At 36.5% G+C, this 25797-nt stretch overlaps 1 protein-coding gene across 6 annotated transcripts in view; it reads left to right on the top strand.

Annotated features, from left to right (window-relative positions):
* The window catches only part of LOC113496062 (plectin-like), a 63584-nt gene that overhangs the window by 22685 nt on the left and 15102 nt on the right, over nucleotides 1-25797 (top strand). For 2 of the 6 annotated variants that reach the window (XM_026875146.1, XM_026875150.1), the window contains exons 2-10: nucleotides 11861-12010; nucleotides 12468-12564; nucleotides 12651-12706; nucleotides 13671-13934; nucleotides 15294-15461; nucleotides 15652-15822; nucleotides 17563-18308; nucleotides 18914-19124; nucleotides 19862-20014. In XM_026875146.1, coding sequence (XP_026730947.1) covers nucleotides 11861-12010; nucleotides 12468-12564; nucleotides 12651-12706; nucleotides 13671-13934; nucleotides 15294-15461; nucleotides 15652-15822; nucleotides 17563-18308; nucleotides 18914-19124; nucleotides 19862-20014 — 2016 coding nt within the window. The remainder of the gene's footprint in view (nucleotides 1-11860; nucleotides 12011-12467; nucleotides 12565-12650; nucleotides 12707-13670; nucleotides 13935-15293; nucleotides 15462-15651; nucleotides 15823-17562; nucleotides 18309-18913; nucleotides 19125-19861; nucleotides 20015-25797) is intronic. The other 4 variants (XM_026875149.1, XM_026875152.1, XM_026875151.1 and 1 more) reach the window with 3 other exon arrangements.

Here is a 25797-nt window from a genome sequence, read left to right as displayed (position 1 = left end):
ACACTGTAAATTACAGAAATAAGCAACAGACTTAATAAGGACTTGACTTAAAGTTCCCTTCTATGTGACGTCATTCCACAAATATACTATGAAAGCATGCACGTGCATGCATCAAGTAATTAATGTGGCACTTATTGCTTTTATTATTGACTTTTACATCGTCGCGTGTTGATTGCTCGTGTGACCTGCAATGGTTTTGTACGTATATAGCAATCAAAGGGTTCTCGTTGGGTAGAAAATTAATAATTGTATTTGCATATAACGTAAATTAAATAATGAATTACTCGATTCTGACTATTTATGAAATTGGTGACATTGCTTTTTTTTTCTGTAATAAAGTGAATCTATTAATATAATAAAAGAGTAGAAAAGCGAAATATGTTTTAAAATTTTTGTCCGTGCCTTAATGAGGCATGAATATAGCAACGGCTTAGAACACAAATTAAATTTATGTCAATTTAGAGAATCACTTTGGAAATTCGTTCAAGAGTTATATCCAAAAAATAATGCCCATAGTCACTTTTTTAAGGAACAAAGTCGCTAGCATAAAGATAGCACAGGTTCATAGCGGATATGAAATATTATCATTTACAAAAAGTATCAGAATCAAGCATTTTGACACAACATTCGTTAAATCTAGCACAATAATTATGGATAATTAATTGTTGCCCGCGACTTCGTCCCCGTGGGTAGAAGATGTAAGTTATGATTTATACCTGCCCTGTTTTTTTCACATTTTCCATTGTACCTTCGCTCCTATTAGTCGCAGCGTGGTATAGCCTAAAGCCTTCTTCGATGAATGGTCTATTCAACACAAAAAGAATTTGGACCAGTAGTTCCTGAGATTAGCGCGTTCAAACAAACAATCAAACAAACAAACTCTTCAGCTTTATATATAAGTATAGATTAAGCCATAACAAAGTTTTTTGCAACATGAATGTTCAACTTTAAAATACGAATACTTTAAGGTACGTAACATTCGCAACAGATCGTTAACACCATCCACTCAACCTACATCTACTCACAAACCAAAATCAAAGCTTATTAAAAGAAATAATTTATATTTAACCTCAACAATTTAACACCCTGAGGGTAAACTGTTTGAATTGACCATAAATAATAAACAAACTCCTGCAGGAATGGATAAGTTACCATAGCACGGATATGACCCAGTTCAGGTGACCCCAATACAACTGTGAATAGGGTGCACTAATGATTATAACGTTAAATACACGAATACAAACTCTACGTGTATTACATATCTATACTAATATATAAAGCTGAAGAGTTTGTTTGTTTGTTTGAACGCGCTTATCTCAGGAACGACTGGTTCAAATTGAAAAATTAATTTGTGTTGAATAGACCATTCATCGAGGAAGGTTTTATGTTATATACCATGACGCTGCGACTAATATGAGCGACGATACAATGGAATATGTGGAAAAAACAGGGCAAATTATTCATCTTCGAGGGCTTCCGTTCAAAAATTCCTAACTTATATCTTCTAACCACGCGGACGAAGTCGCGGGCAACAGCTAGTTTACTTATATTTAGTTTCATTCAAGTAGGTATATAATGAAAGCTACACTAATTACTAGTTTTCAGACAAAAAAATCATAAGAATCAACGTACTGAAAAGCGAATAGAGTTGTAATGAATGAAGGTTATCTAAAAGAAACTTCAACATCTAATAAATAGATGGATATCTTCGTCAACTACCATCATTTTGTACTAATTGTTTAGAGGAAACGATTCAACAAAGTGACATGAAGGAAAACACCACTTATAATTATTTTTATGATAACTTTCGTGAAACAGTTGGAATTTCTTGCCGGTTCTTCTCCATAAGGATGACACTTTGGAACCGTGCAACTAGAGTCAGTAATGTAACGTTTTAAAAGTGCCTGAGAAACGACCTATTTGAAATAAAAACTTTTGATTTTGAGCATGGTTCATACTTAACCTTCAGCTCATGATTAACTACTCCGCATAGGTTCGTAACTAGTCAGTAGTAACAGTATCGAGTCTTGTCTCTACCAAAAACTAAAGGCCTTACGCTGTAACTTTCACCGAAAACAAGCAAACTAACAAAACAAAAAACAAACACTTTTTAAACACAATTTCATACAAATAAACACATTCAAAAGACTTCTTATAACGGTGCCGTTGACAGGGCACAATTAAGTGCGCGAAAATTGGCAGGCATCGTATGTGGCAGGTTGTAAAATGCTTCTACCGCGATTCAACAATGTGACGCGAAATGGAGTTGTGAAATGACGTCATAAAAGTATAAATAGAACGAATTGTCTCGGTTATTACAGAAGTGTATCAAGTAGGAGGAATCGTTTGTTTGATGTGGAATGAAGAGAGGATTCTGAATGTACACTCGTGCCTTTTTAAGTCCAAATTTTTAGTCCTTATTTGGGAAAGAGAAAAAGTGTTGTATAAAATCAAAATTCATTTATTCAAATAAGGCTACTCAGTAGCACTTTTTGAAGGTCAGATTACATTGGATAACACCCAATTTCGCCCACCCTTCACCGCTTCCTAAGTGCTTTTGCTATGAGAGAAGAATCGGTGCAACAAACTCCCCACAGCACGCTGTCATTCCGTTTACAGTAGAGGTTATTGAAAAATTTCGGTTGCTTGATAGTAGAAAAAGTAAAGAGATACATACATAGAACATGTACGCCGAAGTCTCTGTTTGGTATTATGAAGAAGTTAGACGATCTATTTCTAAATAACTAAAAATATTTCATTGAATTCAATATCTATTCAATAACAGACTTCAATGACACATAAGAATGCAAAAACTATACAACATGTAAACCCCTGCCAATTCAGTTGTTTTATAGAAAAAAAAAATGAAACTTTCTTCTAATTTTTCTCTACTCCAGATTACGACGGCACTACAGAAAAACTTCAACTAGTTTCCGACATGTCTGATAAACAGGCTCTCCAACTTTTCTTATATATGAAGCTGTGGGAAGGAAAAACTGGAACTAATAACCTCCCCAAGGAGCCGTTTAACTAAAACGAAATCTTCTCGAAAGCTGAAACATAACTTCTCTTTAACTCGTTTTTATGTATCTATCTCTCTATCCTTACCAATAACTTTTAAATGCGGAGATGGCACGAGGTTTATCAGCGTTCTTCAGCGACTTACATCGGCCTACTCTTTAATCATTCAGATATACTCGTAACAGCTTATCGTCTAATATGACTTACTACTAAACTTTATCCTGTTCGTAAATTAATTTCTTGGACATATACCAAAAAAATGGAGAGACTTGGATAGTGGCAACCTAAATTGAAGCTGGGTTCAGGAATTCAGCTATTAGTTTCTATTATCCTAACCCTTCATAACGATGCAACAGATACATTACAATTTAACTTCAAAACGATTACCTATTAGTCTCTAACTATCGTTTATCACGAAGATGGCAAGAGGGTAAAAGACATTTACAATTATAAAACTCGTTAGGTTTCACTTTTAAGTACAATTTACCCTTAAAATGCCTCATCATTGTCTAAAATCAAATCACTACTTTACATCGAAAACCGAACGAAATATTTTGATTAGGTCTCGAGAGCCGAACATAAATGTTTGATACGAATAAACGATTGTGAGCCTTGAAAATATCGATTCAGTTGAAATTAAGGAACAATTGGGGCGAAGGGACGCGGTAGGGTCACCGCGCGAGTGGTTTTGTTAGATGAACTGAGCGATAGGCGGAAGCGATTTACGAAGTTTGATTTTAGTTCGATTGAGTTGTGATGCTTTAGAACGGAACAGGTCCCGGCCGTCACGCCTCAAAGAATAGTTCCCTAGCAATACTTGCGAGACTTTGACCTAGCTCTATACATTTGAGAGTTTTTTTAACTGACGTAAACAATAGTAGAAATAGCACTCAATATAAGGTAATGGGGCTGTTGTAGTTTTTAGAAAAAAAAAGCTGATCTATGCCTTGTAGTGCGCAGTCTTGCTAATTGGATAATGTTAATTAATGACAGCAATCGAGATGTTACTTACATGACTTTTAAGAGCAAATTATAACCATTATGAGTTTCTTAATCATCCAATCAAAGTCACCAGCAGTACATTCTATATTTGAAGCACCATTTAAAACTGAATTATTGAGTGTAGTTTGTCACTCTATTACCATTTACCTCCAACACCACGACACGCGTCTCCAATCACCGTGTTACCTCCTTAAATGCCTTGTCGACTCATGTTCCGCATTCCTATACTTTGTTATTGGATGTTTCTGTCCTACACAAATATTTTGCCGCCGTACGTACCCTGCACATGCTTTTGATTTATTACATTTAGTGTTGACACCTCGTAATAGCGTTCTGTTTGTGGGACAATGATTGGTTCCGGTTCCCAAACTTAAAATAGAGTTTACTGTTGTTATTTGAACTTTATTTGGTTTTGGATGTCGGAGAATCCTGGTCAATACAAGTTTAAGGTTAGAAATACTAGCTGTTGCCCGCGGGCACAAATACTAATGGAAAATGATCCCTGGGAACATGAAATTCGACAAAAATCTGTCCTATGTGCTCATAGTTTCGCCTAAATTCGTTCTGTGGTTTCTGCGTAAAAGAGGAACACACATCATCACATAGAAACTTTCATGTTCATAATATCTACCTACTATTAGTAGGATTGGCGGATATCTTTCAGCTTGTTTTTCGAATCCCCAAGCTTTTCATACCATCATAGCGAAGTAGGCAATTCAAAATGAGCTTGTAAGAAAGTTTAACGATACTCTCTCAATAATTGTTAAGGCGATTTTATTAAGAAGAGGTTTTGGCCCTTATCAATTAGTAAAGGCAAATTCAACTCAATCAATATTTAGAATCCGTTAAATTTCAAATTACTTATAGTACTTAATGATGCTATTAAACATGAATAATAGGATCCGTTTATATTTTCTCTTTTAGGCTTTCTTTTGCTTAGTACGTGAGTTAAGTCTGATATAAGACCAACCTATTTACGTCCCACTGCTGGGCATAGGCATTTTCCCGTTGAGCATTGATAATTACGCTAGCTCACTGCGGGTTAGAGATTTCAGATTCAAATATTTTGAATGTAGGTTATCTCACGATGTTTTCCTTCACTGTTTATCAGTGATATCCCAGAATAATAAAAAAAGTCGCACTTTGACTGCTTTGCGATCGAACCTGTACCTCAAGCATATAAATCCATAATCCACGACATGCATTCTAATATATGTCCTTCAAATGGGTGTGTATAGATAACAATAATCTGTAAAAAATCTAAAACGTGTTTGAAAACCAAACAAAGCTACAACAGCAATTTTAGATCCAAACAGATCTTTGAAGCTCGTAAACGATACAAGCTCTGCAAAACGACATGACTCCATCACTTTGTATTCCGTTCACGTTGAAACAGTGGAGTTTTATTAGTTCCCATCCTACTGCGGCCCAGCATGTAATATTTATCGCATGATTCCGGATTTCATGCGTAGATGTGGAGTCACGAGTAACGAGCGACGTTTTCAGCCGCAACGATGAACCTTTTTCTGTTTTTCACAGATGATAAGCTCGTTTTATGTGTTGTGTGGGATTGATGATGTTTTTTGCTTTGTTTGTTTAATTGATTTCTGGTAAAGCGTGAATTACTTCTAATTAATCCAATCAGAAATGAAACACCATGAGTTTAAAGGAGCTTAAAATAATTAGGTATCAGAAATGATTTGCTTTAAGATCGATACCCCTTTTTTCCATAATGTTTCAGTTTTAATACCATTTAGATTGGTCATTAAAAATCTAATGCAAAATTAGAGACATACAAACATTTAATTTCTGTGATTGCGCTTCTGATCTTTGACTTGCCTGGTCCTTCATCCATACCTAAAACTCCATCAACAGTCAATATTATTCCACGCAACACAACTAATACGCATCGTATGTTCTACGTGCAGTAATAGACATTAATGATGAAACACATTCATCACCTGAGTCAAATAAGCCTTGGAGTCAAGTCGACGCCCACGAGGCAGTAACTGAGCAAGGTAATTTACATAAACCATTACACCTTCCGCCTGTAACGTGTTAGAACTTGATACCTTAGTCTACTGTATGTGCTACGTTTTATACTGTGGAAGAATATTTAGATGTTCTATTTATATTTGCAGAATTTATGGATGTGATGTGATTATTCTTAAGGCTGTACAGCCTTTTTCGAGCTGCTTTAGGTTGTAATTGTTATTAAGTATCGGAATCGCCCGACTAGTTTTAGACAAAACTGGAGTCCTTATTCTTGAGCAGACGACAGGCGCGGTCGCTAATCGCACTGTAAATTAAAATAATAGTAATTACATATTATTATGAGTTGGTTTCCAGTCACACCGAAAGAAGATTTGACAAAGAAACTGCTTATTAAACAACCATATGATGATACGATAACGCCACGACATGATATCTAAAGTCCACAACCCAGATCGAAAGGGCTTTTAGAAACAGATTATCAAGTAATTTTTCCTATACTTGACAAGTACCTATATATTTTCCCTATGTCGAGAAGACTTGATCATGGATCACACCAACACAATACTAGTTTAGACTGTTCGTAGAATCTGTCACCAAAATAATGCACCAGATTCAATAGTATTGTAGTGACACAATTAGAGAATTACCTTCGTAATGTAAGTGCTTGTTTGAGCATTATACCAATAAACTCCTGATGTTCCAATTGTAGTGCTACCCAGTACCACCCACATTCGTAGTCATAACGAGTGATGTCACTCCTGCCAATATTGCGCGAAAATTCAGATGCAGAACTACTGCTATTGGTAGTATATAGTCTATACTTCTTCGGCCTGAAAACACCCCTCTAGGTAAGACAAAAAAACACACCGCGTCACAGAAGTGTTATTCTGCCATATTTTTATTGGTTTTGTGCTACTTTTGGTCCGTTTTGAAGAAATATTTTTGTGTTCGACAGCCCATTTATTGAGGAAGGCTATAAGATATACACCGCTTTCAGTATTTTTTTTTCAAGAACGGGCCGAAAATGCGTGCTCTCTAAAACTATTGTCCAAATTATAAAAAATCGAAACTTATATCTTCATAACCACGCAGATGAAACCGCTCATTCCAGCTAATATGAAATGTAATTTCTAGGTTACAAGTACTGGTTCTCCACACAAACCCTTATTCTCTTGTTCCCAAGTTTTTTTAATTATCTTTTACGTTCTATTTCTTGCAAGGTTCGCAGACCGTTTATTTTTATTTGCTGTATACAAGTGCTTGCTGGTTTGCTCTCCTACGTGTTTCTCGTTTAATCTAATGTATGCATAGTGCAGTTCAGGATAATTTATAGGTTGTATGAACAAGCCCGCACTGTAACTAATTTAAAACGTGTTTGTGTAAACGCTTTAACGAGCAGCAGTATACTGGACGCTTGTTTTTTGTTTTTTTTTTTTTTAACTAGGACTAGAGTACTATACGGCTTGATCACATATTTGTAGAAAAAAACTTGTTCGCCATAATTACAATAAAAAATTGTAGCTATCAGCTAGTGCTTTGCTAGTGAAGCAATAGCAATTGACAAAAGATAATGTATTTGTTATAACGTCGGAGTACAAAATACAGAGGCAAGGAATGCCGCAGTCCCTTTGTTTATGTAAGAAACGTAATACAGCCTCCGCCAGTGAAATAATATTTCCCACTTCATAATTCAAAGCCTTTTAAATAAAAGCAGAAAAATAAAGAACGATGTAGCTAAAAAAGTCTTTGCTCATTTAATTTCAAGTCCTCTCAAATTAGTAGCTATACAAAAGTGCCAAGAATGAGCTCGAGATTTTTACAAAAGATCACATTATTACGAAAAACTGCGAATAGTTTTGATTCATGAAGGTCTTACAATAAAACTGTCGTTATTATAATTGGATCTACATTATGGTCTCTCAAGTTGGATATCTCCGAAATCCCGTTTTGTAGACTTAAATTTGAATACATCATTGTTACGTTGGAGATTCATCCTTTATCCGGTTATGAGAGCTAAAAGCAAGAACTCACCAGATTTATGAGTACCGTATTCTTTGAACGTGCCACTTGTAGACATACCCTTCCACATCACCGATAGTTTGAACACCGATGTTGAACAGTCAGACTTCAGATAGCTATCTCAATCGATCACAGTAAAGACGTTCTTTCTATATCGTTATGTTCTTTTCGCAAGGAAACTTTGGGTTCAAGAAACTTCGGATCGATATTTATGATAGTACATGCGCTGAAGTTTATTTTTAGCAAAGCGTTCACGTTTTCACGATTTGTTATTATATTTACTTTATGGATGTTGCTGGAGGCCGTGGTTTATCATGTCTCGGGGAAAATTCTGGGAACAAGTCGTAATAGGATGTGTGTAAGAATAATATGTAAGGATAATTCAAAGATAGGGTAAAACGCCCTTGTTTTTAGAAGAGGAATTCGACAATCATCGAATTTCTGTACCTGTAGGTAGTCTTAAAGAACTTTTGCGATTCTGGAAGCAAGATGGTGCTTACTACGGTGTAGAGCAGCTTCTCACTATCACCTATAGCACTTATTATCATCATCTACAATCATCATGCAGGGGCCTACCTTAAGAAGTGACATAAAAATCTGATCTCTCAATCAAAGCAAGACAAAGATACTCTTACTCATTATTAGTAGCCTATAAACCGCAGTTTACGTCATTCACCGCTAAGAACTAAAGAAAAGCATTAAAGAAATCGTAAAGGTGATAAATAGAAAAGTTTATGCCGCAAATAAACTAGCATCTAATGTCTCTTATATCAACCGTGTTCGGAACCACGCACAATCCGCTTTTATTATGAAAGGGGAACTGGAAAGTTTCTTTGGAGTGGACGTGAATTGTCGAGTTCTGAAAAGCATGTTTGTGATAAGTTTCCTGTGTTAAAATATTGGCGGATGTTTCTATCGAGAAAAAACTTCAAATGAACTTGGAAATGGCTTTTTGGGAAAGCTTGCAATAAACCTTGAAATAATCTTGTCATGTGTCTTCTTATGTGCCATAACTTATGGATGGTCCATAATCAGACGACCTAGACCTATGGCTCATATTAAAAGATACAGTCATTCATTGGTTCACTGCAATAGTATAAGCGAACATTTTTAGTTCGCAATAAATATTCTCAGTTTCCCATCAATATAAACTCAATCTGTTACTCAGCAACAGAAAAAGATTCAAAATTTACCATCAGTAATGACTGAACTAATCCAAAAACTAAACAGACTTTTCCAAATACATTCATCGAGCATAATGTTGAGCAAATTATTATAATACCGAACAATGTTATTTACCAAACGGGTAACGAAAACCCGTCTATTGCGTGCAATGGCTCCGTAGTAAAAATATTTTGTACCTGAACAAATAAATCAAAAGTAATAGTCCAAGATATAAAGAATTTTCATTTCTGATTTCTAGAGCTTTTCGTCCGCGTTTGGGACAACGTGTGGCTAATGCGAAGTAAATGACGCTTGGACAAAATATGTCAAGTCTTGCCCATATGAGCTAAATCTTCCTAAAGAAATAGGTTAACGATACTTGAGAACTAATGTTACTAATGGAACTGTGTTTATCTATAAATGATGTCATTATGCGGTACTGCAGGGATAGCCAAGTGATCGAAATCACTATACCAAAGCCAATGAGCACGTGGTATCGGGGGTTAGATCCCCGTATAGGATAATGTAATTCACGAATGCTTGTCCCGAGACTGGGTGTCTTTGAGCATGTGACTTGAATGTTTGTGAAAACCCTCGCGACACAAGGATTAAACTCGAAAAAAATGACTCACATTCATGATTTAAATCTAGAAAATCTATCCGATGGATCATTATCTATTCTGGGCCCAGATACAGTCGTACTAATATTGCAAGGCTTTGTTACATGATATCACCATTTAAACTTCAAAGAGACCTGGTTCTACCATTACTTCTTAAATCTCCTCTTACGTTTTCTGTTATTCTTCGACTGATTCGATTTGTTTTTTTTATATCCTCAATGAAATTAGTTTTGCTGTTGTCAAGATAGTTTTTATTATAAATACTATTAACCTACCATTTCTAACAATCTCTCTATTCATAGTGATTGGCACTATCATAATTATCACGACTAGTATCACTGGAGTGGTAATTAGATTTATCACTGTTCCGAGTATTGCAGTTGTTAATATTGAACCAATCATTGATAAACATTTTGTTAAGATCCTTTGTCTCCGGATCCTCTCGGAAACTACAATAAGTCTACGGCTAAGGTTTTAAATTAACACACAAAAATAGGTCAATTTGGTCCCGATGAATTAACATAAAACATTTAATTAAAAACCATCACTAGCTATTTATATGAACTCTTTCTTGTTAATAGGCTATTTGTATTTGCATTTGTAGCAAACATGTTTCCAGTGACATGAATAAATTACGAAGCTAACAGAAACGTAACATAGATTTCTTAGAAGCGTTTGAAGCCACACAAAGAATACAGCTGTCGGGCATAAACATTTGTATTTCAATATAGAAAACTAGTCCCCTAGATATTGTGACACTTCTGCCAACGGTAATAGCGATCAAAATTGCATCAGTGACATTTTTTTCTGATGTGTGTTCATATTTATATTTTGTTTTAATAAGGTGACTTAAAATTGCAATAAATGAAAAAGATAAGACATTCCTTTTCCATAAGTCCTCTGACTTCGACCTGTCACCTCTATACTATCGAGTAAGGCTGTCCCTTCATATATTTCTGTGATTTGGTCATAGTTCACATTTGTAGAAATAGGTAGTTTACGATTTTGCCTCGATTTCAAGTCACATTACTTCTTGATGTGGTCTGCTATCTTTGACTTTGGTCCAATAGTTCATAAGAGCCCGTGATTAGCACAAACGCTTACAGAATGATCACTTATTGGTGCTGCAGGGTCGTTGTCAAGTTGAAGCTTAAGGCTTGATCAGAACCAGGCCCAAGGAAGGAACATTTATAAGTTTAAATCAGTAATAGTTTGACACTCTATTTTGCTCTTCTTAAAGTGAAAGGAGTCATTTGATAATTTACATTAAAAAAGAAAGTTACATGATCATCACGTTTTATACATGTAACATCGTATTGCTTTCAACATATATATCTTTGAACATATTGTTATAGATCACAACCTTGAGGCAGACGTAATTAATAATTCAGTATGAGAAGCCTTTAGTTCCCTTCAATATAATTATATCGGTATATAGTTACATGATGTAAATGAAAAGGTCACAGGTATCAAAGCTTTCGAGATTATAACTAAATATGGACAGGTAACACACGCGATGGAATTTGATCTTTGTGCAAGACTGAATAAGCCACAAATATTTGTTGTCAGTATATCCCAACTATGTGTAGATCGAAAGCGAAATACTAGAAGAGAATTCTATCTAGGGCATTAGTTAAAATATTGAATTCGCACATGATACACGTTACTGACATAGTCAGAAAGCTTAAATGGTCAGCTTGTCAGTCCCAGTCCTATTTCTTTAAATTCCTTTTTCTGTTTTTTTGCCATCGGAAAATCATCAAATGACTCTTCTCGCTTTGCCTTCAGAGGAAGGGACTGTCAAACTTTTACTGACTAAAGCAAAACATATATTCTTTTTTCCATGTTCCTTGCATACCGGGACTGTTCGGACTGACCGGGAAGGGTGAAGTTTCGAATAATCCCACTGAACTCCGTCTGAATCTCTGTTTAGGGACGTGTAGAAATACGAACGCTTCGTCCAGCATTTTCAAAATGTTATCTTCAAAAAATCTCAATTATTGATCGTTCTGTGCTAATACATTTCTCTTTCTTTACAGAAACAAGCTATGCTAGTACGACAACTTGAAGAAGAACTCCGACTGCGCATGCGTCAGCCCGCTCCCGAACTACAACAACAGCTGGAAGCCTTATTCGCCGAGAACGAACATCTGCAGAGGGAAATAGCCATATTAAGAGATACAATAAAGGTAGGCAATGGAGACGACCAAAATTATGAAGATAATCTATCCGATTTAAATACTGGTCTAACATTACTCATACAAGAATCTCTAGCCGAATGACATTTCTACAATTGTTAATGTCATGAATGAATGGAGATGACAGATCAAAGTCACATGACTTATTGAAGCGGAATGTCATTTTCATGCATATAAGCTATATATATTGACGTTCTTGGCTAGAAAGTCTATTCTTTTGCAATGGCTGTACCTAAATGTAATCACAGGAATTCTGTTTTAGATTTCCTGAGTTGACATGCTTTTTTGATATCTTATTTTCATACAGAATTTGAACATGGTACCAATTATAAGAATATTCCTTTCCAATCGTTACGAGGAACTTTATCTTTGGATGAAACAGATATAGCAACAGTGGTACTAATAAGCAACAACATTAATATTTAATAAAACAATTTCGCCCAAACAGGAACTAGAATTGAGGATCGAAACACAGAAACAAACGCTCCAAGCAAGAGATGAGAGCATCAAAAAATTACTCGAAATGCTCCAAAATAAGGGGATGGGTACGTAACTAAAGTTAATCTGAATAAAATAGTACGAACACATCTGCCTTGGCTACAGCAGAAGTACAACTCCGAATAACTTTCAGGTAAAGAGGAAGAGCGTCAAATGTTCCAACAAATGCAGGCTATGGCCCAGAAACAGGTAATTGTCGCAACATTATCCGTGGTGTCTTGTGTGCATGCCTTTATAGCAACATTTCTTATGGACGGTCGGTTCCTGCTATCGACCCATCGGAAATGTTGCTTCTGTCTAGTTTACTCCTGCACCTTGTAGTGTAGTCGTATGTTGTGCACGTCACTCTGCTTTCTTATATATTTATGTATCTATAATGTTGTAAACCACATGGGCGTTTTATTTTGTGATACCTTTATCATCGTCACTGTTTCTGTTAGAGTTGCTCTTGATAGTTTTCATTTCATTCATTTCTTGACTCTTGAGCCGAATGTGTCTGTCGCGACGCCTTTTATGTGTAACTGATCGATCACACTTCTTGGCTTCATACAAATCTATATCAGATCTCGCTTTCTCACTCCCACGGACTTTCAATACCTTTCTGTGACACTGTCAAAGCTTGTACCCCGAGCACCGTCTACGTTTCTTATTCCCTCTCCCTGCCACCTACACGACGACGATACTCAACAAAATAATTATACTTTTACTTTTTAATTTATCCAAGACGTTACTAATTCGGCTTAAACACAGTAAAAAAAAAACCACAAAATTATATCGACACGAACACAAACTAAATCACGACATTGCATGTTTAGCAGCTCATTATGTCCCCGTCACATAAAACCTTAGAGAAGACCGTCTCGTATAAATTTTATTGGACATTCAGTTGAGCAATCATTGTTTTTAGAAGCAAAAATTTAATTTGTACCGCCTTTACCTGGGGCTGCGTAGCATCGAAGGCGAATTGTGGGTCGTTAGTGTCGACCGTGGCGTCTAGTTCGCAGTACGAGTACAGGCCGACCGGCACGCAGCCCCAGCAGGCGCACGAGACGCGTCGCCGGTCGTAGGTAGGTTGTATGTTGAGCGGAGCCGCCGTCGCGGCGTCGGGCGGCGGCGGGCGGCGGCGGCGGCTGACCGACTCGCTCACTGGCAGGAGCTCAAGGCGACGGCGGACACGCTGCGGGCGCTGCAGGCGCAGCTGGAGCGCGCGCTGGCCGCGGCCGGGCTCCCGGGCGGCAGCGCGGGCGCCACGCTCACCGCCGTGCTCGAGACCAAGGAAGCGCGCATCGCCACGCTGGAGCGCCAGGTGGCCTTGCTCGAGAGCGAGCTGGCCGCGCTCGTGTCGCCGCCGCCGCCCTCGCTCGCGCCCTCGCACGCCTCGCTTTACGATAAGGCCGACCCTCCCTTCAAGAGACAAGTAAGTTTTCTGCTGAACGACGTGCGCGTGATGAAGGACGGGCGGCTGAGCGCGCCGCCGCCGCCGCCGAGGCAGCCGCGGCCCGCGCTGCGCGCCAGCCACGCGCATGTCCGCGCCTCGCCCTACTATAGTGCCACCACTCTGTGACTCCTAGCCGACGACCGACGAGTACCGTGTCAATTTCTCGCTTTAAGTCCGAACTTAGCCGATATCGTCGCCGACTGTGTTGACTCGTAATATTTTTATGTAAACTTGTTCGTTGTTAAAGCTATTTTTATTAAAATAAGAGGAATTATATTCTTGAAAGATGTCGATTTAAATATTTTTGTTAAATAGGGCCTTAGACGAAGCGAATATATAAATTTAGATGTAATTGTATGGTTAGATGAAACATGTGAGGTTGATTACGTTAACACCAAATTTGACGATTTAGAGATAGACTGTAATAAAAATAAAGACTGTTGAGGTCAGGCATCGAACGATATTACCCTCATGACGAGGTTTCTGTGAAACCCCTTGATCGTTTTCTGATTTGATCATGTTGTGCTTTCGGTGTTGATCGCAAGTCATCGTCCAGTACCAGCTCCAGCTTGTCCCGCGTCACTGTCATCAACATCAACTAGTCTAGCCCATCACGAGCGACCTCTCTCATGTAGTGGTCATGTTCCATCAGACTCCTCACAGTAACGGTAGATAAGTGTATCACAACGTAGGCGCCCGTGCATCTGACGATGTCTACTGTCGAACTACTTTTGGTACCATTTACTAATTATAAAACTTATATTATTATTAATTAGATATTGGATGACTGGAAAACTTTCTACCGACGCTCATCGAGGCTTCAAATTTTCATATTTATTAGTATTTAGTATAGAAAGTTTTCCAGGTGTAAATATCGATTTACTATTTGGTGACTCGGTACGATTTTTAGATATTTATAAGTCGATGAATACATTTTATGATTGCATGTAGATTATATGAACGTGTGAGAATATCGAAATGTCTTCCATGGCACTGCTCTTAAATCGTGTTCAATATTATAGTGCTGGAAACATTTCGTTCCATATTTACTAATTACTAACGAATAATGACATAATAAGCTTGCGTCGCTTGTCATAACCTCGGTACTAACGTCACTAACCTAACCAGTATGTTTAATGGTCATTTATGGATCAGTATTATTGAGTAGATTTAAATTTTTAACATCAGTATCATTTCCGCCATCACTTATGCCTCCGTAGATAGTTTCTTTGGTAAATCTAAATGTGGAGTCTTCCAATTCTTGTGTTCTACTAACGATATGTTTGGATTTATCTAATTCTATACCGACTTTCGGATGGATGGTGAAATGATGAGCAGCTGGACGAGTTCCGGTTGGAGATCCAGAGACGCGACCAGGAGATCCTGGCCATGGCCGCCAAGATGAAGGCGCTGGAGGAACAGCACCAGGACTACCAGCGCCATATCGCCGTTCTCAAGGAATCACTCTGCGCTAAAGAAGAACACTACAGCATGCTCCAGACCGATGTAAGTTATCACACCTCACGAATACAAATCCTGTACATAACAATTTATCTTAGATACAAAGATAAATCACAAAAACGAATCGAGTGGCACTAAACACAATTAATATAAAAGTAGTGATCGCACTATCGATTAAAAATTAAAATCTAATACAGGAAACCTAACTCATGACTTTTTGTTAACTTCAAAATAGACAAAGAACTACTACCATGCACAGGTGGAAGAACTGAAAGCCCGGCTAGACGAGAAGAGTAGGTTGGTGGAGAAGAAGACGGCGGCCGCGTTGGCTGCGGCCCACGAGCTGGCCGAGCTCAGAGACCACTCCGAGATCAAGGATCGGAAGATCAACGTGCTGCAGCGAAAGGTAAGGCGCCAGAAATGCTGGAGTTTCTCGTAGGAGCTATAGGAAAGGATGAAAAAGAAAGTGTTAATGAACAGGAGGCGGTAAAAAGCGTAGTGCAAATTTAAACTACGGTCTATTACGTTGCTATCAGAGATAAATTTCCTTGTTGGTCTCATAAAGAAACTGTTGGATTTCTTACATATTTAGGAACTTTCAATAAGCAATTGCTTAACGCAGTAAATGGCCTACAGTTACAAACTTGTATCCAACATGGGCGCTTTATATAATTATACAACTGAGCCTTTGGTGTATATATTATGGTTATAAAGCCAAGCTAGGTTCTTGTGAAAAGTGATTTGACACGAATAATTTTAGGATCACCAGAAATCCTTCATTCTCCATCTGACACATAAAACATTGTTCTAAAAACTTAATTACGGCAACAGTATTAAAAACTTGCATTTATAGAAAGTTATTGTAAGCTTATGTTGAAACTTCAACATGCAACAGTCCATGTTGAAAATATTGGACGAAAAAAAACGATGGCATTTATATATTGAATCCTTTTTCTACCCCTGTCAAATAACCTCGATTTGTTGGCAATAACGTGTAGAAAGTATTGGTTTTTGCCATTCACGTATATTTTAGCTAATGCTACAGATATTTTAGTATTATATTCTAGTAAAACTGGCTCTTATATATTTACGTTATCTAGTATTTAGTTGATAGTATCATCATTGTATTTTAAGCTTTCTTTATGTGCAGTATCTACTTTATTTATATTTGTTTGTAATAAATCATTTACTTTTTTAGTAAATTTATTTTTACGACCATTTTTATTTGTTTTAGCTGACATTAGATCCCCTTACCATTTAACTTGTTTACGTGTAAAATTGATCAATTAAAGCCACTGTTCTATGAAATCGTTAAGTGATTTCGAAATGCATTCATTTTCAGTTGATTGCACTAATCCCGGCACGATATAAGAACATTAACATCAAAGGTTGAATTAGCCTTAACAGCCGAGGTTCGATAAACACGATTTGTTCCCATTCCAATTCCCCAATAGTTACCATGAACACTATTGCATTATTAATGAAGGAAGCAATGTACTGGTAACAATTACATTAATTCCTATTCTCGAACCGTTATTAGTATTGTTTGTTGGAACAGTTCTTAATGATAGTTTACAAGTACAAACTGTTTGAATATTCAAATCATTTCATTATCGTATTGATAAAGTTGCGGGATTCGAAATGATTTCACTTGAAGCCGGTTATATTTTAGATCCATTCTACCGTATGTAAGCTGTAAAGTGTTTGTAAGCTAAATTTAATTTCATTATCGCCAACACGAATACCTACACAGGAAGCCGATACAGACTTTAATCCAATTAATTATTGCCTCTCAAATACTTGTTCTGTTGTTCGAAGCATTTTGTGAAGTACATGTTCCAGTTATTTTGCTAATTGTTAATACACAGCTTGTTATAATTTCCCTACAACTGTTATTACTTTATTATTATTGAGTTCTCTGTTGATTATGTTTTCATGCTAAACGTGTTCCGTATAATGTTATTGTTTACGCTATTATTTTATTTGTGAACGTTTTATAAGCTAGTGTTTTGTTCCGTATGTCTTTTATTTTAAAGGTATGTGTATTTTTATTTCTTTGTTTATTTGCTTTTTTGTTTTATTTACTCGCTTGCACTTTTAGTTTCATATCACTGTGATCATGTTTTACACCAAAACTTTTTTCCAGATCGAAAACTTGGAAGATTTACTCAAAGAGAAAGACAATCAAGTCGATATGGCACGAGCTAGACTAAATGCAATGCAAGCCCACCACTGCTCGTCTGAAGGCGCACTTTCCTCTCTCGAAGAAGTTATAGGCGACAAAGAAAAACAAATCCAACAGCTAAGAGAACAGAGAGATAGAGCTGAACATGAGAAGAATGAGGAGAGGGAACTTCATGAAAGAGAAATAGCTGAATATAAGATGAAACTCCACGCCCTTGAAAGTGAGGTTGAGAAACTCGGCGCAAGGCTTGAAAGAGCTCAAGCTGAGAAAGACCGTCTCGAAGCCAAACTCGAAAGCTCACAATCTGAACTTGGAAAATCGAAAGCAGAACTTGACAAAGCAGCCAGTGAAGTCGGAAGGTCAGGTGCTGATTGGGAAGCCGCGAAACAACGTTTGGCAAGACTTGAACTCGAAAATGAGCGACTCAAACATGAACTAGAAAGATCTCAAACTACTTTCGGCAGGAGCACTTTGACTACTTCACAAGAGTTGGATAGAGTTCAGGAGAAGGCAGATAAGAGCGCTGCGGAGTTGAGGCGAACTCTAGCTGAGTTGAGAGTGACTCAGGCTGATGCTGAAAGAGCTAGATCTGAGGCTAGTGCTCTGCAAGATAAGCTGGAGAAGTCCCAAGGAGAGGTTTATCGTCTGAAGGCCAAGCTTGAAAATGCACAAACTGAACAGGATAGCTTGAAAGAAGAATATGATCGGTAAGTTAAACTTTTTGTCGAATTTAAATGTTCCAAGTTATACTCTTGAGTAATATACTCCAGAGTTTACTCTTGTCAGTGTATTCAACGATTAACTTTACATCAAAATTGATCGCAAACATTTACTTATCCAACTAAACTACTAAATGTTTACTAAGATTGATTTCTAGTTCCTTGAAATATTTACTTACCTCTGTGGAATTAATTGGTTCTGTGTTTTTGTTTCATTTAGTTGTCCCAGTATCCAAACTATGAATTTCTGTATAAGTTGTCATTGGTATAAATCGTTATGAATAATTCCATTTCCATCCGTACATTCCCGACAGAATTGAGTACTAATCAACTCGAATTAAGATCTTTGAGATACCATAGAACCTGAAACTAAAGCTAATTCGGTAGTGGTAAAGTTGAAACGATATACTATCGTAACGTGACTGATAGCACTCAGTTGGTTGTCGATCATGGTTTGGTATGATTATACCATTTCCAGACCAATACAAAATATAACAGAACCAAACAGTTTTGGGATCAAACTTGCAGTTCTATAAGAAATCAAATTGAATTCCTCTACACCATAAATAAATTCTTGCTTCAATCCCAACCAGGGTGCAATCATCAGTCAGCCGTCTTCACTCTGAACGTGATAAGGCCGTCGCAGAGCTTGACAAGGCTAGAGAAGAGCTGGAACGGACTCAGGCCACGCTCGGCAAGGCCCAACTCCAACAGGACAAACTCCAAGCGTCACTGGATGCTGCGCACTCGGAGATCGATAAGCTTCAGGAGAAATTAGACAAGTCAGCTGTTGAAGTCAGGAAGGTAGGATATGTTTTGGACAGTATAGATTGTTTTTTTTTTCAAGAGTTCGGTATACCATGAGATAATTTTATAGCATTAGAAATGGAATCAGTTAAATAAAAAATGATAATCCTGACATTTGCCGTTATTGAAAGATGTGTCTGTCTTTTTTCTACTTATTGAAAAATTGCCTTCTGAACTATGTTATCTAAAACAACTTTTAACTGTGGCTATTTCTGTTCCAAACAAAGAGGAACACAAACTTATTTGTTAAAAACGTTACTCTCCTTTTGAACTTTAAATGATTAATTTACGGCCGATAAAAAGTAGTTAAAATATTTGAGAGTCGTAAAAGTTCATTTGTTTAATTTTTAAATACCACACAAGTCCACCTGGTATTTAGTATCTGTTTTGCGGTGGTTTACGAACAGAACGAGCTATTTTGTGCTTCTTTTAGCTTGTTTGATAGTGACGTAACAGATTAGTCATGAGTCTGAATTCTAACATACAAACAAAATCTTAAACCTAAATCATTTTATTTCAAGAAGGCAATTTTCCAGGCGCTTTTAAAATGTTACAGTATTGATTCTAGATGCGCGGTTCCAAAATGTAAAACCTATGGAGAAGATAATTTCTCTTGTTTTTCTCAGTTTCTTTCGCCGATACTCGCCTAAAACATTTTGCTTATAGAACTCCTCAATCAACCCCATTTCCACAACCAAAGTATTCAAGTACTCAATATATATTCTTCCTCGTAGTTGCAAGTGGATCGTGAGAAGCAGGCCTACGACTTCGAGTCGCTACAATCCCAGCTCGACAAGGCTCTCGGCCAGGCCGCCAGGCTTCAGAAGGAAAGAGACACCGCCCAGCTGGACGCCGACAGATTCCACGACAAGCATGAGAAAGCACAGGTAAGATTATATGGCCAATGTTTGCGAAACTTTCAGGAATTCGACCAGTAAGTGATTTCTATTTTCTGATGCGTTAATATTCTGGTCTTCGCTTGAAGAAAGTATTGGTATCATCCAAAATGTTTGTACCAATATCAATTCAAGAAAAAAATGGCAGATTAATAATATCTAGAAAGAAATAGGTCTATCATATGCAGATCGATGTACTTAAAATGAACCGGCTTCAATTATGATCAACGAACCTAATCTGAATACAAAAAAATAATTTAATATCGATTAAAAAAAGTAAATAAAAAAATGAAAATTCTCCTTTGAAACGCTTTAGATTTAAATACATATCTACCTAACAATTTATTTTTCATTGCGTAATTCAAAACCTTATCTAAAAGACCGCAACATTTTATCCCACACCGCTTCGCTGAAACTTTCATGAAATAACTTTGAATACCGTTTTATGGTTTCATGTATCGAATAGTTTAATAACATTCTCGATAGTTTGAACGCCGAGTAAAATACTCTTTGGTCAAATACCTTTCGAGATTTTCTTCATCTTTGGAGAGTTTAAAGATAAAATGTCTAAATACATATCCACACTTCGTTACAGAGTAGTTCTGGATTTCATTTTCTCCGTAATCTTTTCTTAAGCCGTGTTTGAGTTGGTTTTGAATTATCCTGCATAAAGCTTGGGTTAAATTAGCTACCCGACTAAAATGCTGGCAGCACTAAAAAATTCTTCAAAAAGAAATTACTGTTGAAAGATTATTCTAAATTATTTAAAATTAAATGATTAAGTTTTGGGATGTCTTCGTCTCACCTTTTTCATCTGAATTCCGTATAAAACCACTTTCTATGCTACCTTCCTATCCTGGTATTTCTTCCCTCCTATTTTGTCTGTGCTTGTTGTTAGCAATCTTTACACATTCCTTTCCTGTACCATTTCCTTTACTTCCTCATAAGCTCCATATTTTTCCTTCTTTAGAGGATCTGCGTCTATGCGGATTTCCTTTTCAATTTTCCTCTTTTCCATTATTCGACCTGATTTTAAAATAACTGTTTTATAGTTTTGCTGAAAGAGATAGTTGCTTATTAATATTGAAACCGTAGCAGAAAATATCTCCGAACTTTAAAGGAGGTTTAAAAGCTTGGTAATTGGGCAGACCATGTGTAATGATGAATGCATTTTTTTCTTTCTTCAGCCTAGAAATAAAATCTAGCTGGATTATTCTGATCACTTTTAAGTAAAAATGTAGCCTGTGTCCTCCCCAGCCCATTTCCCCGTAAAAACTTCTATATTGTCAAAAGTAAAAAAACATCAAGGATAAATAAACCCTTAATTTATTGACTCTAATTAATATATTTCCCTAACTACCCTCAAAAGCCAACACCGATAGGTAAAACTATTCATACAGTAGGTAGTACATACCCAGCATCTCGTAGAGTCCACACTTGATACAAACGATATGCAAATTGTAGGCAAACGCTTTCGGTACGAGCGACCGGGCAGCTTTATCTACGCCCAGTTTACGAGGCTGTTAAACAACCAATTAGTTTTACGAGGTAAAACAATTGTTCTTTCACGAGGCCTCTTAGTTTTAGGCATTGTTTTAATGATTTTAGTTCTGTTGTAGAGTATCCTCTTTTTCGTGATAATGTTTAGATTTATTGTAATTTAATTTAGTCGTTGACTAGAAAATAAGCAAGAACTCCTGTAGGAATGTTTCTTTTGCGCTTTTTCTTACACGGGGTTTTGTATCTTTAAAAATTTTAGGATACTAATTTTATAAAAGGATATTTTGTGGCTTTTTTAAATTTATTATCTCATATGTAACGATTTTTTGACATCGTTAGAAGTACTTACTATACATATCTATTCTTGGGCACAAGATACCAACGCCCTTAACTCTTAAAGTTAAATAAATAATTCTCTCTGATTAAAGCCTCTCCCGAATTAAGTAATAATACGCAATTCTACAGCGCATATAATTATCTAAACAAATACAAATGACTATCAAATTCCACGACCAATATTCCCAATCTTTTATTTGTTCAAACGACTTTCGATCAAAAAATGTCTATAAATCTCAAATATAAATGATAGCCTGAACTAAAGCGGTGCCAGTCTGTCTAGACTAGCTTATATAACGTCTTACTAAACGATACAACACTAACTATAATAATAAACCTTACTACATCGGAATACAATCCATATTTCTACATCAGCATTTCTCATTGGATCTCCAGATTACTACACTACTAAAATGAACCTTACTCGTTGGTAATACGGACGATTTGTTTGATAGGTTCTCTCTTAAGATTAAAATAGCAATATTATCTGGTTTTATAGAGCTCTTCGAATGAGATTGTTTCGGTACAGCTCATGCAGTGATCGTAAATGCATGAGTAACCGGCCTTATTAATGAGCTAGTAAAGTTGTGTGTATTATGTATATTGTAATTGTGTGTGACGTATTAATGTGTATTAGATGATTAGGATAGTGATGTTACTGTAGGGTTAATCGGAATCGGATTGGTGGATGAGACATTTATTCGATTAAAGTTTACGTGTTCACTTTTGAATGGATTTTTAAAAGCCTTTAAAATAAATATTTTTTATTAAATATTACGCCTACCTTTGAAAGTACAGTCTTAAAAAGATGCATCACGTTTCAGGAAACACTTAATTTTCAGACGTGATGAATTAGATAATGCTTCCATGCGACATGCGCTGAGCACTAACATTTATAAAAATAGCTTATTAAGTCTCATAACTTACATAACAGAAAAAGCCCCCGAAAGTGATTAATAATACAAGGTATCAGGGTCCAAATACTGGCGTTGTAGTAAATTGCTAAAGATACATCTAATTTCAATACATTTAATAGTTTCTTCCATTCCCAAAAGTTTGCAAAAACACTATTTATCTACGAGAGCTAAAATACTACCAAATACATCTAATCTCAAGAACAATCCAAGCTGATAAAAAGATAAAAAACGTGTAACGATGATAATTACGTCATAATATAATATTACGTCATAGAATCCTGAATACAACCCCAGTTATTCTCAGACACGTCTTTCTGACAATCACGCGATGCGGCAAGCTGACGAGCTTCAATAATAAAACACGTATTACCGTCACGGATACCGATTTATAAGTACATGTGTTACATAAAATGTATGAAACCACTGTACATGTACGCATGTATATCTATTTATGTATTTTTAAGTAGCTTTCTCACCAGTGTGTATTTGAATGTGTGTATGTGGTAGGTATATCGATATTTTAGCCGAGTGGATAAGGTAACTACACCAAACCCATTGAACGCGATGTGTTGCGGGTTCGATCCCCGCGTAAGACAAGCATTTGTGTGATCCACGAATGCTTGTCCTGAGTCTGGGTTTCTTTGCTCATGTGACTTGAATGATTGTGAAACCGCCCGCGTCGTAAAGATTAAGTTCCTTCATGGGTCGTTTTCCGGGCACGTTTTTCGCCAAAATCTTTCTATGTCTAAATTAATTGAAAATTAAATTAAAAAATATATAAATATAATTAAAATATTTCATGTACCTGCATTTAAATGTAATTTTTTCAAACCATCCTACATCGATACGAGTAAATTTGTTCGAAAATACACTGCTGTGTGATATTATGACAGGTTAAAATTGGTAATTTATTATTCATCCAGCAGGGATTGTGTGTCAGTGGCATTTTCAATATTCTCAATAAAACATTCAATATTTTGAACGTTTTAAAATATTAACTCATCAATTTAAAGGGATAATAGCGAAAATACCTGCATTATTTATAAGCTTGTGTAGGAGGACTATGGCCAGGAAGGAAGCGAGAAAACCTTCACGCAGTGTAGCATGGCATCCCGTTTTCACAACACTAGGGGCCATTTAGACCAATATTAAAAGTTCTCATAGCAGAGTCCTTTTTTCGGCCGTGAGGCTTAGAGATATAAATTAGGATTTTCTTAAATCGGACTAATAGTTTTAGACTAAATGCATCTTCTTCCCGTTTTTGTAACATATTTCTTAACTGCTCTGTTCCTATTCATTATAGCGTGATACTGTATATCTGATAGTCTTCCTCAATAAAGGAAATCAAAAACGTTCGGTAATAAGACTATTTCTTACAATCTAAAACAACCCAACGAAAACTGTACCTACATATAAAATATTTACGAAGCGAAGGCAAAAATACTGACCCAAATATATTGATAGATTCCACCGTGTTTCATCGGTTATCGCCTCGTATCAGATTGGGAACAGCTTTCAACTCAGCCTACCATTATTGATCTAACACTATTCATGATTTTAAACAATGCTTTTTGTGACACCATGTTGTTTTTTCCCATTTGACAAACAAATATCGTGATCGTGTTTTGCTGTTTTTTGTTTTTAGTTTTTAGGATTTATGTATCGTTTTTGTTCTAAACTCGGCTATTACTAAGTCACCGACAATGTAATATAACAATTAATTGTAACACTAATTTTACACAACGCCATCTAGTCTCAAACTACGCAAAGCCAGACAACTGATAAACATGCTTATATATATCTAAATAGGTGTATTACACCTAAACACATAACAAATGATCATGCTTATCACAAAAATAAAATAATACCTCGGATACCTCGAACCTTTGACCTCCGTTATAGCAACCAGGATCGCCAACTACTCGATCAACAGTCCGTCGTATAATATCATACTCTCGGCTGGCTATTCGTTCAAAATGCATATGTCTGTTAAATCGCCTGTGTGGTCCAGTTAAGTCATTCAATTGCAACTGGCTTCAGTCTATTGTGAAATATTGGTTTTAAGGATACATTTTACTGCTGTTTGATTGCTCGCAGTGTCTAATTTGTGATAGCCTAAAACAATCTCCATTCCAGCAAGTATAGGTTAGATATATTAAATAATATTTGTACGCCTTCACGGCAAGACATAGCGCACATAATACCTCCTAACACCTGTATGTAAATATCCTATGTTTTACAAATAAAATTATTCTGATTCTGATTCTGATTCTGATTCTGATTCTGATAGTTTTACTATTATATTAAAACAAAAAGTAAAAGCGATCAACACTTGTTAGGTAAACCATTACTTAAAGCCATGGTGAATGAATCTAAACAATCATAAACGGTTAAAACGAGTGTGAAAAGATAACGTCAACGAGTATTTAATGGAAGACGATGAAATAACTTAAAACGTGTTTAGTGTATTAAATGCTTGCTTAGATCATGCAGTCGTTACATGTAAAATAGGGTGCTTGGCTGAAGCTAGTGAGACTGGAAGACAAAGCGTTTATTGGTCAGGGGAATCCTCATTTACACCCACCTTCTTGGGAGAGGCAGTGGTCCATAAGGGTTCCATAATGACTAAACTTGAATTGTACTGCAACGTTTCAGACAATTGGTCGGTACGTGGTGATTCCTAGCAATTCATCGCCTCGAAGTCTTATTACACCGTCTATGTGTCCTTCAAAATAAAATTGGCATGTGTCTCTGTTGACTTTCAGAAAAATAATTTTCATAAGATATAGTTACGGCGAAAGCGTATTCTCTAAGATAGGACATTAGAATATTTTTCTTACATCCGAACAGCAGAAGCTACAGCCAAAAACAAGTGAAACAAACACGTTAAACCACTCTAGAAAAAAATAAAATACATGCGGACGTAATAAAATAGTACCGATTGTACCAAGTAACATCGATAAACAATTCTCGAGCGATGGAGGTTTTATTCAGTATTTGGCTACAGCGACCGTGTTTATT

Source organism: Trichoplusia ni, chromosome 7, assembly GCF_003590095.1.
Source record: "Trichoplusia ni isolate ovarian cell line Hi5 chromosome 7, tn1, whole genome shotgun sequence".
Lineage (NCBI taxonomy): Eukaryota > Metazoa > Arthropoda > Insecta > Lepidoptera > Noctuidae > Trichoplusia > Trichoplusia ni.
The sequence above is the reverse complement of the archived record's forward strand: the minus strand, read 5'-3'. Positions and strand labels throughout refer to the sequence as shown.